This window comes from Emiliania huxleyi (genome assembly GCF_000372725.1).
Source record: "Emiliania huxleyi CCMP1516 unplaced genomic scaffold EMIHUscaffold_45, whole genome shotgun sequence".
Lineage (NCBI taxonomy): Eukaryota > Haptophyta > Isochrysidales > Noelaerhabdaceae > Emiliania > Emiliania huxleyi.
Window position 1 is genome coordinate 202,331 of NW_005198611.1, and position 12,910 is coordinate 215,240.

Below are 12,910 nucleotides of genomic sequence, written 5' to 3' on the forward strand. Positions count from 1 at the left end.
CGCGCACCGTAAGGAGGTCCCGCGCGTGGCGTCCGACGTGCTCACAGCAGCGTCCCCGCCGCCCACCCCTCGACCAGTTGCGCTCGGCCGCCGACGCGCAGACAACAAACTCTAGCGTTTGGTATTGCTAAAAATCTCTCTCGCGCAGAGCAGCGGCTGCGGTGCGCACGCGAGCACGCGGCGCGCGACAGCGGAGATATGTGCTGAGGGGGGGGAGGTGGAATACGTAGGTATTCCAACGTATTCCAAAAACTTTCCCAAAAGCGACGTATTCAGTATAAAATTTTCTTCGCTCCGCGAATTCACAGAGTAGGCTCCCGATGTCGACGACGCTCGGCAAGGTCGTCCTAGTGACGGGCGGTACCGCGGGCCTTGGCGCGGAGCTGCTGCGGCAGATCGTCGCGTCAGGCCCTCCGTCCAAAATTATTCTGAGCTGCACGACGTGACTCGCCTTTGCCGCCTGATGGTATCGGCATGAGTCTATGCGGGCCTCACTAGAGGTGCGGCCTGCGCGTGTCCTCGCCCTTGGGAAGGTCTTGAGGGGGGAGGGGAAGGGGCTGTGTGTCTGTGCATGCATGCATGCATGTGTGTGTGTGTGTGTGTGTGTGTGTGTGTGTGTGTGTGTGTGTGTGTGTGTGTGTGTGTGTGAGCCCTTGTCCTGTGGGGCGGATAAATTTCTTAGCACACGAGAGCTCCCAAGCCAGCTCTCCAGCGACATGCTTCGTGAGCTCTTCCTCGCGGTGGCGGTGGTTGCGGCGGCCGCGTTCAACGCGCCCCTCACCCGCGTCCCTAGCAGCCCGCTTGCGCGCTGCGCCGCCTCGTCGCCGCTGCGCGCCCCGCTCGCCGTGATGGAGGAGGACGCGGCTGCGGCGGAGGCGCCCGCGGCGCCAGAGGCGGCCGCCGAGGCCCCGGCGCGTAAGCCGCGGGCCAAGAAGCAGCCGCTTGATCAGCTCGAGGTCGGATCGACCGTCGAGGGCACCGTCCGCTCGGTCCAGCAGTACGGCGCCTTTGTCGACATTGGCTTTGCGAGCGACGGCCTGCTGCACGTGTCTGAGATGGCAGACACCTTCGTCAAGGACGCCAACGACATGTTCGCGGTGGGCGACGCGGTGACGGTGCGCGTGAAGAGCGTCGACCTCGCCAAGGGCCAGGTGCCTCCTCACCGCCCTCGCGCGCCGTGCTCGCCCCCCCCCGCCCCCCTCCCACCCGACCGCCGCCCCCTCCTCGCAGGTCGCCCTGTCCAACAAGGACCCGAATGCGCCGCCGCCGCCGCCGCGCCGGCAGAAGCGCGAGGCGGCCGACCTGAGCGAGTTCGCCTCGGCCGACGAGAAGGAGTTCCGCACCGGCACCGTGCGCTCCATCCAGTCCTTCGGCGCGTTTGTCAACCTGAAGGACGGCGTCGACGGGCTGCTGCACATCTCCGAGATCAAGGAGGGGGGCGTCGAGTCGGTGGCGGCGGAGCTGTCCGAGGGGCAGGAGGTGCAGGTCCGCGTCGTCTCCTTCGACGACAAGCGCCGCATCGGCCTCTCGATGAAGCCGTACGTCGAGCTGACTGCGGAGGAGAAGGCGGAGAAGGCGGCAGGGCGGCGGCCGCGCCGGCCGCGCGGCGGCGGCTACGACGACGACGCGGCCTTCAAGATGGAGGCGGCGGATCTAGAGAAGCTGACGCTCGACTTTGAGACCGACCCGGGCACCCCCTTCTCCGCCGCCTTCGACCGCGCAGACGCCGTGCGGGAGGCCAAGTCCAAGAAGGAGAAGTACGCGCCCGTCCTCTTGTAGTCGCGGAGCAGCGCAGGGAGTGGAGGGTGGGGGGTGGCGGGCGAGGGGGGGGCGGGGGAGGCGGGGGGGAGCACGGCCTGCAGCGTGAGTGGCGCGAGTGTCATCGTCGGCAGCGTCCGTGCGAGCGAGCGAGGGGGCCGACTTTCTGTCTCGGCTTCTTGTATTTTGATTCTCCGGCGTGCGGCGAGTTTCCGGACCCGCGCTCTGCGAAAGATACCGGGAGTGGAGACACCCGGGGCACACACGCCTCCACACAGGCCACACGGAGAGAGGGAGGGGACCGTGAGTTGAGGAAATCGGAGGACGCGACCCACTTCGCCACAGCGACGGTCCCGCGCCTCGCCACTATGACGGGTAGACGACCGCGGCTCGTGTGCGTCTACCCGTCTTTGTCCGGAGTGAAAAGTCCAACGCACTCGTCGGTGACGGTGTCCCCCAACCTGCGCCGCGCTCGGCGAACCTCGACAGCGGCTTTCACGGTGGCATGCAGCTCTTTGCGACAGAAGCCTGGAGAGCAGCTCCTCTGCTGCTCACACGCTCTGCACAGTTGGCACAGCCTACTGTGCGGCTGCCACAGCTGTGACAGCGATGGGCTCGCCCTCACTGGCCCTCAGTCACTTGTGCTGCGGCTTGTGTGAGCGACACTGCTCGACGACTGCCGGCACACTGTGAGACCATGGGTGTGAGGTAAAACCACGCTACCAGCGCTTGGTCACATCGGCCCCGAGGTCAGATCCTTCTACTCTGTTGATGACAATACTTGTCTACTGGCTGGAGCCGAGCAGGAGGGCCCAGCGCACAACCCCTGGTCAACTCTCAGGGTCCACACCCCGTACAGGGAGTAATACAGCATACACAGCTCATGGACGACACATGAGCGCTCCACACAAGATTACACACCGGCCGCACACTTACTATATAAGGACCTTACCACGCAAGAGTCGTCACCTCGTCTCGTTGAGGTTGACCAAGCCGCGACTATCCCTTTCCCCATTCCCGGGGCACGAGCCGCAGGGACAGCCCGCTCTGCCTTGGGGAGTTTGTGACGGCGCACCACTCTCGAGGCGCCGGCCCCGCAGGCTCGATCTCGAAGCGGCGCAGCAGCAGCGCGAGCAGCGCGCAGAGCTCGGTCTCGGCGAGGCGCAGCCCGACACAGATGCGCGGCCCGGCGCCGAAGGTTGCGAGCGCGGCGCCGTGCGGGCCGTGCTCTCCGCGCGCGTAGCGTTCCGGGTCGAAGGCGTGAGGCTGCGAGAAGAGGTTCGGGTCGAGGCCGAGCGCAACCTGGCTCGCGGTCAGGACGAGGCAGTGAGGGCGCGGGGCGGGGGCAGCGGGGGAGCGGGGTGGGGCAGTGAGGGCAGCGGAGAAGGAAGGGTGTGTGTGAGGGGAGCGGAGACGGACGGGCTGTGGCGGTGTGGCGGTAGGCTGTGGCTGGGCCCCGCCTTGTTTGGCGAGACGGGGCAGCCCTCTGGGATGGGGAGGCCGTGCAGCTGGGCCCCGCGCGGCGCGATGTGGGGCGTGGTCGGCACGGTCGGGAAGAGGCGGAGGGCCTCGTAGACGCAGCCGAGGAGGAGAGGGCAGCTCGACTCGAGCTCGCCCAGCGACCTTCGCGGTGGAGCCGCGGGCGGTGAGGAGGGCGCGAGCTAGGCCGCTGCCCCCGCGGCGGAAGAGTCGGGCGCACAGGCGGGTGGAGGAGGAGGACGTGCCCGCCGCTTCGGACTTAGCTTCGGCCGACTCGAAGGCGCGGTCGACCTCCGCCCGGCACCGCTCCTGCTGCGGCTGGCTGGTGGCGAGGAGGTGTAGCGCCCAGCAGGCCGTGTTGGAGGACGTCTCGTGGCCTGCGGGGCGGGGGCGGGCGCGGAGAGGGGGCGGGGTTATGGCGGGGCGCGGGAGAGGGAATCGCGACGCGTGCGGGTGGAGGCGTGCGCGTGGGTGCGGGCCGGGCCCCCTCCTGCGAGCAGCAGCCCGACTACGTGCTGCTAGTGGCGAGTGGGTTGGGTGACTGGGCTGGCCGGGCCCCCTCCTGCGAGCAGCAGCCCGACCACCTCGTCCACGACCTCCTCCACACTCCACGCGGCGCGGGAGAGGGTCGCGCAGAAGCTCGAGACGACCGGCCCCGAAGCCTCTCCGCCGCACCGGATGCGACCCACGATCGCCTCGGCGGTGCCCGCGTAGAGCCGCCGCGCCGCCTCGACGCGCCGCCAGTACCGCGGCCTCGCCCAAGCCGGCAGCCAGCCAAGCAGGTGCGCCAGCGGGCCGAGCACCTGGTACTTGGCCATCCGAGACATAGCCCGAGGTGCCTCCAAGACATCGCCGAGATATAGCCGAGATATAGCCGAACGCCTGGTGCTTGACCATCCCGTCGTTGAGAAGCGCGGCGGCCGCAGTGAACGCGCACGCCTCGCCGCCGGCGGTCGCGGCGAGCGCGCCGAACTCGTGACCAAAGGCGCAGCGGCCGATGACGTCGAGCGACCACGCGTGCAGGAGCGGGTAGAGGTCTAGCACGCCTCCCGCCTCGCAGAGCTTCGCGAGCTCCTCGGTCGACGCGTGGATCGCGCCCATGCAGCCTTCGAGCGAGCGGCGCGAGAAGAGGAGCGCCACAATCTTGCGGTGGGACGCCCACTCTCGCCCCGCCGGAAGGCCGAGCAGGGAGTGAGGCACGCCGAAGGAGCGGTCTCCAAACGGCCCGCGAAAGGTCTTGGCCGTCGACCACCACGAGGGCAGCGGCTCGCCCCTCTCCGGGTGTATGAAGATGACGGGCTTGCAGAGGGGCTGCAGCAGGCAGCAGATGGCGCCGAACTTGCGCTGCAGCTCGACGAGGTAACGGTGGCGGGTAAAGATGTCTGGGATTGTTCCGTCGCCAAAGCTGCCGAACAGGAGCGTAATGATCGGATTGCCCCACTGCTTCGGGATGTGCGAGATCACCAATGCCCGATAGGTGAGGAGGACGGCGAGCGATGCCGCTGCGACTGCGAAGAATGCAGCTAGCAACAGCAGCAGCCCCATCTCGAGCGACACTTCCCAGACAGACACTCGCAGGCCCTCGCGGTGCCGCGGAGCTCTGCCGCGACGCCGGCCGGCTGCTCGAGCTGTCCAGCGCAGACTTGGCTGGGTGTCACTGGCGCTAGCATCGCGACCAACTGAGGACCAACCGGGGGGGGGCGGAAAAGATTTTCGGAAACTGGTGAGCTGCGCGCCAGATCCGTACGTGGCGCCGTGAGCGTGACGACTGGACGCGCGGGTTGCCCGCGGAGGCCCACGCCGCCCTGACGCCGCCCTCAGCTGGCCTTCGATTCCCGCTTCAGCCGCTTGGTCCGGCGCTTCTGCAACGCGTAATATTTAGCGAGCAGCTGGTCGACGATCCACAGCAGGCCGGCGCCGACCGCGACTGTGCCGATCGTCCAGAGGAAGGTTTGGTCGTGCGGCGTCGCGACGTGAGGCTCGGGCGGAACGAGCATGCGCGACGAGCGCGAGTAGTCGCGCTCCGCAAAGTGCTGCAGCTTCTCGATCGAGAAGCCGCCGCCGTGGAACGAGTACATCACCCCGCCCTTGAAGAGCAGCACCAGCGGCACCGACGTGATGCCGAACCGCTTCGTCAGCCACGGCGAGTCGGACGTGTCCACCGAGGCGACATTGATGCGCGGCATCCCGCGGGCCTCGCGCGAGGCGGTGAGCGAGACGGCCATCTTCTCCCACGTGGTGACGATCCGCGCGCACCGCGGCACCGACTCCTTGCAAAAGAGAACCAGCCAGTCGCCCGAGGTGGCGCCCGTCGCCGCCTGCGTGAGGTGCTCAAAGTTGTTCTCGTCGAGCTGCACCACCTGCGCCCCGAAGGCGAGGTCGGGGAGCGACTCCGTCGTGTGCACGCTGCCGCCGCCCTCCTCGCTGGCCCACGCCACCGCCGCGGCGAAACACAGAAAGGAGAGTGACCAGCGACCCATTGCTGCGGGCGGCGGTCCAGAAAGAGAAAGAAGAAAAACACCGGACAGGGTCCCCACCTGCACGAGCAGGATTTTGGAAGGACGATCAGGGGCACAGGTGGGGCTCTCCTGCTCCTGACAAGGGACACGACAGGCTCGCTGCGCGGTGCACGGTGGACTCCCAACTCTACTGGCGGTCTCATCTCAGTCTAGCGACCTTCCTCCGGCTTCTCACCGGCAGTCTCTCGCAACCACAGGCACACTGACACAGGGGTGGCAGGGGCGGCGGCAGGAGTCTCCCCGGTCCAGAACCGGCGTCGTTCCCGGGCTTGTTTTCTTTTTTGTTCTTTTAGAGGCAATGCAACAGCAAAAGCCTCACGAGTCACGACGCTCAAGGTCAGGAGAGTTCCAGCTTTGCGCAGCGCGCGAGCTTCGATGGACGGGAGGAGGACACAGGGGCGGGAAAAAATTCTGTGTCGATCGCGCCGCGAGTCCCGCCATGAGGTGCCGTCGAAGATGGCTTTGTTTGCTATGCTGCTGCTGTGGCCTTGCCCAGCCGGCTGTGGGTCTTCTGCAAGCGCTGTCTACGAGGGCGCGCAGAGCAGGAGCACCGCCTGCCGTGCCACGCTGCGCTTCTCGAGCGTGGAGCGGCCTTCCACCACCACGCTGCGCGTCTGCGTGGAGCGGCGTGTCGATGACGCCACCCCGCTCCGTATTGCGGATGGCATCCGACGAAGACGACCAGCGAGTGCCTCTGAAAGAACAGCTCCGACTCTTCCGGAGGCTGGCCGTTCCCTACTTTGAGCAAGCCGAGGGCGCAAAGCTCCAGTTTGCTTTGCTGCTGCTGCTCGTGTTGATCGACGCCGGCGTGTCCGTAGTCTTCTCGTATGTGGGGCGCGACTTTTACTCTGCGCTTTCCGCCAAGGACCAGGCGCTCTTCATCGAGAAGACCGCCAACTTTGCGGTCGGCCTGGCCGTCGCCACGCCCCTCACGGTCCTCTTTCGGTTCCAACGGTCGCGGCTGGCGCTCAACTGGCGCGCGTGGATGACGACCGAGCTGGCCCGGCAGTACTGCACGGACCAGACCTTCTACCAGATCGAGCTGGACCCGCGGGTGGACAACCCGGACCAGCGGCTGACAGAGGACATCAAGGCGTTCACGGCTGTCTCGCTCGACTTTGGCATCGACCTGATGACGTCCGTCATCGACCTGGTCTCCTTCTCCGGCATCCTGTACTCCATCTACCCCGAGCTCTTCTACGTGATCTTCGCCTATGCCACCTTCGGCACACTCACCACCCTGCAGCTCGGCAAGACGCTGGTCGGGCAGAACGCGCAGGTCCTGCTGCGCGAGGCCAACCTGCGCTACTCGCTCGTCCGGCTGCGCGAGAACGCCGAGTCGATCGCTTTCTACGGCGGCGAGGCGCAGGAGGCGAGGGAGGTGCGCGACCGGCTGGAGGGTGCCGTCGAGGGCCGGCGTGCGGTCCTCGGCACGCAGCGCAACCTCGAGTTCTTCACCACTGCCTACCGGTACGCCATCCAGATTCTGCCGGTCCTGGTGGTCTCGCCGCTCTACTTTGCGGGCACCATCGAGCTCGGAGTGATCACGCAGAGCTCGGGCGCATTCAACAGCATCCTCGACGACCTCTCGCTCATCGTCAACGAGTTCGAGGGCATCTCGAGATTCTCCGCCGGCCTCCGCCGCCTCACGGCATTTGTCGAGCGCATGGAAGGCTACCAGCGCAACGCGAGCAACGCCACGTTCGTCCTGAGTGAGGCGCAGCGCGCCAAGCTGGTAGAGACTGCTGGGGATGGGCCGCCCGGTTTCTGGAGAATGCTCGGCAAGGGCGACAGCGCGGCGCCATCGACACCGCCGGTGCCCGCCCCACCCTCGCCGTCGCCGCTGCCATTGTCCGACGGGATTCACAACTTGGAGCTTGCGATCCTCTCGGGCAGTCGTGCGCTCGCGATCGACGACCTGAGCCTCCTCACGCCCGACGGATCGCGCCTGCTCTTTGCCAACGTCTCGCTGACCGTGCGCTGCGGGGAGCACCTGCTAGTCACTGGCCAGTCTGGCGCCGGCAAGTCGTCGATGCTTCGCGCGATCGCCGGCCTGTGGACGCGCGGCTCCGGCATCGTGACGCGCCCGCTCACGGCGGACACGATGTTCTTGCCGCAGCGGCCGTACTGCGCGCTCGGCTCGCTGCGCCAGCAGCTCGTGTACCCGCGGCCGCTCGAGGAGTGGTCGGGCGCCGTGCTGCTGTCTCGGCCATATCTCGGCCACATCTCGGCTGTGTCTCGGATGTAGGAGTGGACGGGCACCGACGACGCGCTGCTGCGTGCACTGGGCGAGGTGCAGCTCACACGGCTCGCGAGTGAGGGGACAGCGGGGCTGGACGCCGTGCGCGACTGGGCGGACGAACTGAGCTTGGGTGAGCAACAGCGGCTCTCGATCGCGCGAGTCCTCCTCCGCAAGCCGCGCCTCGCGATCCTCGACGAGGCCACTTCGGCTCTCGACCTGGAGAATGAGGCCCTACTATACAACGCGCTCGGCCAGCTCGAGGGGCTGACGTACCTGTCGGTCGGGCATCGCCCTTCGTTGCTAAACTTCCACGCGTCACGGCTGCGGCTCTATGGCGTGGAGCGGACACCGTGCTATGCCGTTGAGACGATCGGATAGGCTAGGACCACAATTAGATAGCATGTGTCGCGAAAGAGGGAGTTGGTTATTGCACACTCCCGGCCCGGCGCCGCGCATGTACCAGATTAACCGAGAAAGAGCTATGAGTTACCGCGGGATCGCTGTTGCTAATCCACGGATTGACAGCCCGAACCGACCTTAACGGCATGGCTGTGGAAGTTCTCTGCTATGACGGGACGTCAGGTCGATTCGCAGTGCGCTGCTTGCGCAGCCTTCTGCGTGTACGCGTGTACCTGCACAATCTCTCCCTCGGAGATCTATCCGCGCTCTCCGGCGACTGCCTCTTCCTTTCTCTGTGCGCACTCGATCCAGCATCGCTCCTCGCAGCAAGGGCCGTATGCGTCTCATGGCGCCACGCTGCAGTGATGGTCCTGCGGAGTCCTGGCTGGCAGGCCGACAACCTCACCGCTCGCCAGCTCGTGCTAGCCGATGCGCCCGCAGCCGCGCTCCGTCTGCGGATGGCAGCGAGACCGCGTGAGGTCGTCGAGCGTCAACTGTATCTGTGGGAGACAGATCCTGATACGGAAGAGGAGGACGAGGGGCCTGATGTTGACTACTTGCATGTGCTCTGGCTGGCTGTCAAAGGACCGGACATGGCTCCGCCGACCGGTGTTGACAACGTGCAGGCGATTCTCGACATGGCACCGCACGCAGCACAGCTGCTCGGCCCCGATGGCGACCTGCCACTTCACCGCGCTGTGCGGGCGCATACGTGTCTTGGCGAACCAAACGCGTGGTATCTCCCGATGGTGTCTCTCCTCATTGGGTCCTACGGTGCTGCCGTCATCGCGCACGACGAAGATGGTGCGACGCCGCTGCATCATGCAGCCATGGACTTGCAGATCGAGTGTGCGCACGCTCTCCTTGCAAGCGTTCCTACCGCAGCCGCGACGCCACGGGGACCTGGCGCTGGTCCACGATTCGGCTTCCTACCACTTCATGATGCCGTACAGGGCCCTCGCATTGGGGCAGACACGATGAGGCCCCCATCTTGGGATGAGACTCGGGCCGTGGCCTTGATTAGCATGCTTCTTCGTGCGCACCCTGACGCCGTGTACACCCAAAGCAAATCAACGCGAGAGACGCCGCTCCACCTCGCTGTCCGATTCCGATACCCGCCGGCCATCGTCAACGTGCTGCTTGCGGCGGACGCTGAGAAGAGGAGCAGCAGGCTGCGCGATTTTTGGGGCAACCTGCCGGTCCACTACGCTCTTGGGTTGCACGCTAACCGAGTCCAATCGGAGGTGTGTCCGGCGCTGCTAGCATGGTGCGCTCACCTTTTTCTACATCAACCAACTGTGGTCGCTCTCGAACGTCTGCACTTTCTTCGTGATGTACTTTTCGTCGTATGAGCAGCAGCTCACGGCGTGCCGCTTGCTTGAACGCGGCGACATCGACGCCGTCGAGGCGCGTGCGAGGGAGCTCGGGTGCGATGGCATCGAGGCGAGGCACCACACGCTACTCGGGGTGATGGGAACCCTTCTCATCCAGCTGTGGATCTCGTGCTACCTCGCGAGGACGTACAGTGAGACGCTGCAAGACTTGGCCAACGACGCTGACGACGCGGCGCTGGTGCAGTTTGTGTGGGCTCGTCGGCGCGAGACGTGGCAGCAGCTCCGGCGTTTCGAGGACGTGGTCGGGCGGCAGTTTGAGGAACTGCGTGCGTCGCTCGTCTCAAAGCAGAGCTTGCGTGCCGGGTCCTTTCGATAAGCGTGGCTAAGGAGTACTGTACTGAGCGTGTGCGCATTGACCATTGTAAGGGTGTGGAAGGAGGAGGGAAATAGTATATGTAGGGCGTGCCGTGGTGAATCAAGATCCTGACAAACGTAAGATCCCGCCCCACATCATCAGCGTACAGCGAAACACGCGCACGTGTGGGCAGGCGCGAGTCCGCGACGGAGCGGCGCGGGAGAGCTGGGCTCTACTGCTACTGGACACGACGAAACCCCACACACTGCTGCGAACATCTTATCGAGCGGCGGGAGCGATCATCGAAGGTGCTGACTGCTGTGGTCCGCAGGCACAGCTACTCAACTGAAGGTGCGTACGAGGAGAGGTCTGCCACCCGGATCACGTCGGATCCATCTAGCGTGTGGGCTGGCTTCGTTGGTTGAGGCTCTCTCCCTCACCGGCCATTCAGCCGATGCATCGCGAGCATTCCGTGACCGTTCGACGCCACGTGGACGGTCGCCGCGTTGCCGTTGCCAAGCCCGCCTGCCTGGTGGAGCGCCGCGACCTTGTGCCCGTTCGACGCCATGTGAACGGAAGCAGCGTTGTGGTGCCCAGTCGAAGCGAGGATCAGGCCGCCTCGCTTCTCGTCTGGCGCGTCCTCCCCATTCGCCTCGACGTCTGCGAGCGTCGATGACTCGACGTCGCCCTCGAGCATGCGGCCCTTGTTCAGCTGGTGCATAGCGAGTGCCTCGTGACCGCTCGACGCCATGTGGACGGCCGCGGCGTTGCCGTTGCCGACGCCGCCTGCCTGATGGATCGCCGCGACCTTGTAATCGTTGGAAGCCATGGTCACGGCGGCGGCGGCGTTGTGGCCCGTAGCCGCAAGCACGAGGCCGCCGCGCTTCTCGTCGGGCGAGAGAGAGACCTCGTCGTGCGAGAGAGAGGTTGGGATCGGAGCAGCAATTGCACTAGCAACCAGCAGGAGCATCGAAAGCGGCTTTTTCTCACTTAGTGTGGTTGGTCCTTGATGTCGTCTCGTTTTTATGGAGCCATCCCACTATCTGTGGATTCCCTTCTCACTAATAACTTATTATTTTTTTCCTCCAGCGGTGCCCTCAAGCAAAGATCAAGACGACCGACGTAAAAAACGACATCACAGTCTGACACTTTCTACAGAAGTCTCGGCGACAAGGCACTGGATCGCCCTCCGCCGGTCTGCGATGAGACTGATCGTACCCCCGCCGACCCGGATGCCGCGCGGGCACGTGTGCCGGTAGGAATCGTCGATCACGATCTCGCTGAGCGGCACGTCGGCCGTGATGCGGCGAGGGGCGTCAGCAAAGACGTGCAGCTTCGCGCCGAAGCTCGTGCCTGGCGCGCCGGCGGAGACAGCGGCGAGGACGCCGTCGTTGAAGTCGAAGTCGGGGCCGTTGCCCGCGCAGCGCCACGCCTCGACGCGGGGCTGCGACGAGCGCGCATGCTCCGAGTCGTGGCTGCTCGAGAAGCCTACCGTCAGGCTGGGCTGCGCACTGAGGCCGGACGCGGGCGGGCGGGGAGGCGGCGAGAGAGGTGGGCGGCGGTCCTCGCACGTCCCAGACCTCGATCTCCTTGCAGCGGGCGTGCGAGGTGAGCACGCGGTGCTCTCGCCCGGCGCCGACTCGCAGCAGGCCCGAGTGGCGCGTGCAGAGCAACGCCTGCGGTCCGGGTGCTGCTCGTGATGAAGTGACTAGGGTGACAGGGCTTCATCATCTCAGGGTGACAGGTCTTCATCATCAGGGTGAGTGCGGAGGACCGCCTGCAGGCCGGCCCCGCACCGCACGTCCACCCGCCCGAGCCAGCTCCGCGCGCCGGCCCTCCACGCGGCGGTGGCGAGGTGCGGGTGGAGCGGGTCGGCGCAGAGCGAGTAGTGCTCAGCGTCGGGCGAGCCGAGGTGGCCCGCGTCGGCGTGCAGTAGCGTCGCGCCAGTCGGCAGGTCGACTGCGCACCAGCAGCCGCTCACACTGTAGGCGAGCGCGGTGTCGGGCTGCGAGGGAGGCACGGCGAGGCCATGGTAGCTGCCCCAGCCTGCGGGGACGGCCCCGGCCGAGGCTGCCGGCAGCGAGCAGAGCTGCCCGCGCAACGCGCCGTTCGCGCCGACCACCGCCAGCTTCGGCTCCCAGTCCGTGTCGGCGTGCAGGGCGAGCACGTGTTCGCCGACGATGCGGACGTCCTTGAGCAGGCGGCCGAGCTGAAGGCTCCACCGCCGGACGCCTGTTCGCGAGAGACAGACGACCTCTCCGTACGCACCGCCCTTGGCGTTGAGGGAGGCGACCAGCCGGGTTGCATCGGCGTCCACAGAGGTGACCTGTGCTGGCACATCGCGCTGGCCCGCGCGGCGGCCTGGCCCGTCTTTACGCTCCACGACGTCGATCACCCGGCGCGGCAGCCGTCGCAGGTGCGCAAAGCCGTTCGCCGAGGAGAAGGACGCGCGGCACGAGGACAGGTTTGGGCCGGAAGGCCACTGCTGCTCGCACAGGCTCCGCCACAGGCTCTCGTCGCGGGCGGCGGCGTGGAGTGCCTTGCACGTCGCGTCGCAGCAGCAGAGCTGCTGTGCCGAGAGCGCGCGCAGCGTGAGGACGAGAAGCTCGAGCGGGAGCTCGTCGAGGCGCAGCGGCATAGTTTTGGCGATTCGGAACTGCGTTCGCAACCAGGCGGCGCGCGTCTTCTTTCTTGTGTGCCAGTGTGCTGTGAGAGCGAGATACAATTCTTTTTTCGTGCGCAGATTGCTTTTACTCTCCTACAGGAGCCTTCGCCAACTAAAAAACAAAGCACCGATGCCGACTTAGTGTGGGGAGGGTCGGCG

The 12,910-nt window shown here is 66.1% G+C and overlaps 7 protein-coding genes across 7 annotated transcripts; 3 read left to right on the forward strand and 4 right to left on the reverse strand.

Annotated features, from left to right (window-relative positions):
- The first annotated feature begins 709 nt into the window (after positions 1–709).
- On the forward strand, positions 710–1,807 carry EMIHUDRAFT_436544 (hypothetical protein). Its single transcript, XM_005768654.1, has 2 exons — positions 710–1,151; positions 1,231–1,807. The coding sequence occupies exons 1-2, from the start codon at positions 717–719 to the stop codon at positions 1,777–1,779; spliced, it is 984 nt and encodes a 327-aa protein (XP_005768711.1). The 5' UTR covers positions 710–716; the 3' UTR covers positions 1,780–1,807.
- Positions 1,808–3,755: 1,948 nt separating this feature from the next.
- Positions 3,756–4,782, reverse strand: EMIHUDRAFT_210623 (hypothetical protein; the record flags this gene model as incomplete). The annotated part of the gene is made up of 2 exons (XM_005768655.1): positions 3,756–3,990; positions 4,118–4,782. 2 exons carry the CDS (start codon positions 4,780–4,782, stop codon positions 3,756–3,758), a joined length of 900 nt encoding a protein of 299 aa, XP_005768712.1.
- Positions 4,783–5,222: 440 nt separating this feature from the next.
- EMIHUDRAFT_45905 (hypothetical protein) lies at positions 5,223–5,597 on the reverse strand (the record flags this gene model as incomplete). The annotated part of the gene is made up of 1 exon (XM_005768656.1): positions 5,223–5,597. A coding segment is annotated over one exon (375 nt), but the record flags the coding sequence as incomplete, so codon positions are not given.
- Positions 5,598–6,417: 820 nt separating this feature from the next.
- On the forward strand, positions 6,418–8,376 carry EMIHUDRAFT_66117 (putative ABC transporter; the record flags this gene model as incomplete). Its single annotated transcript, XM_005768657.1, has 4 exons — positions 6,418–7,413; positions 7,543–7,607; positions 7,653–7,950; positions 8,005–8,376. The coding sequence occupies 4 exons, from the start codon at positions 6,418–6,420 to the stop codon at positions 8,374–8,376; spliced, it is 1,731 nt and encodes a 576-aa protein (XP_005768714.1).
- A 386-nt stretch (positions 8,377–8,762) lies between these two features.
- Positions 8,763–10,107, forward strand: EMIHUDRAFT_210626 (hypothetical protein; the record flags this gene model as incomplete). Its single annotated transcript, XM_005768658.1, has 3 exons — positions 8,763–9,244; positions 9,422–9,596; positions 9,661–10,107. 3 exons carry the CDS (start codon positions 8,763–8,765, stop codon positions 10,105–10,107), a joined length of 1,104 nt encoding a protein of 367 aa, XP_005768715.1.
- Positions 10,108–10,188: 81 nt separating this feature from the next.
- EMIHUDRAFT_436545 (hypothetical protein) lies at positions 10,189–11,083 on the reverse strand. The gene has a single exon (XM_005768659.1). The coding sequence runs from the start codon at positions 11,054–11,056 to the stop codon at positions 10,523–10,525; it is 534 nt and encodes a 177-aa protein (XP_005768716.1). The 5' UTR covers positions 11,057–11,083; the 3' UTR covers positions 10,189–10,522.
- A 138-nt stretch (positions 11,084–11,221) lies between these two features.
- Positions 11,222–12,724, reverse strand: EMIHUDRAFT_210628 (hypothetical protein; the record flags this gene model as incomplete). Its single annotated transcript, XM_005768660.1, has 3 exons — positions 11,222–11,590; positions 11,667–11,762; positions 11,861–12,724. The coding sequence occupies 3 exons, from the start codon at positions 12,722–12,724 to the stop codon at positions 11,222–11,224; spliced, it is 1,329 nt and encodes a 442-aa protein (XP_005768717.1).
- Between the last annotated feature and the right edge of the window lie 186 nt (positions 12,725–12,910).

What these genes read in the sequence shown, in the direction of transcription:
- EMIHUDRAFT_436544 (XM_005768654.1), top strand. Translation starts at nt 717, where the DNA reads ATGCTTCGTGAGCTCTTCCTCGCGGTGGCGGTGGTTGCGGCGGCCGCG. An exon ending in TCGACCTCGCCAAGGGCCAG is followed by an intron (nt 1,152 to 1,230) that starts GTGCCTCCTCAC and finishes CCCTCCTCGCAG; the next exon opens with GTCGCCCTGTCCAACAAGGA.
- EMIHUDRAFT_436545 (XM_005768659.1), bottom strand. Translation starts at nt 11,056, where the DNA reads ATGCTCCTGCTGGTTGCTAGTGCAATTGCTGCTCCGATCCCAACCTCT.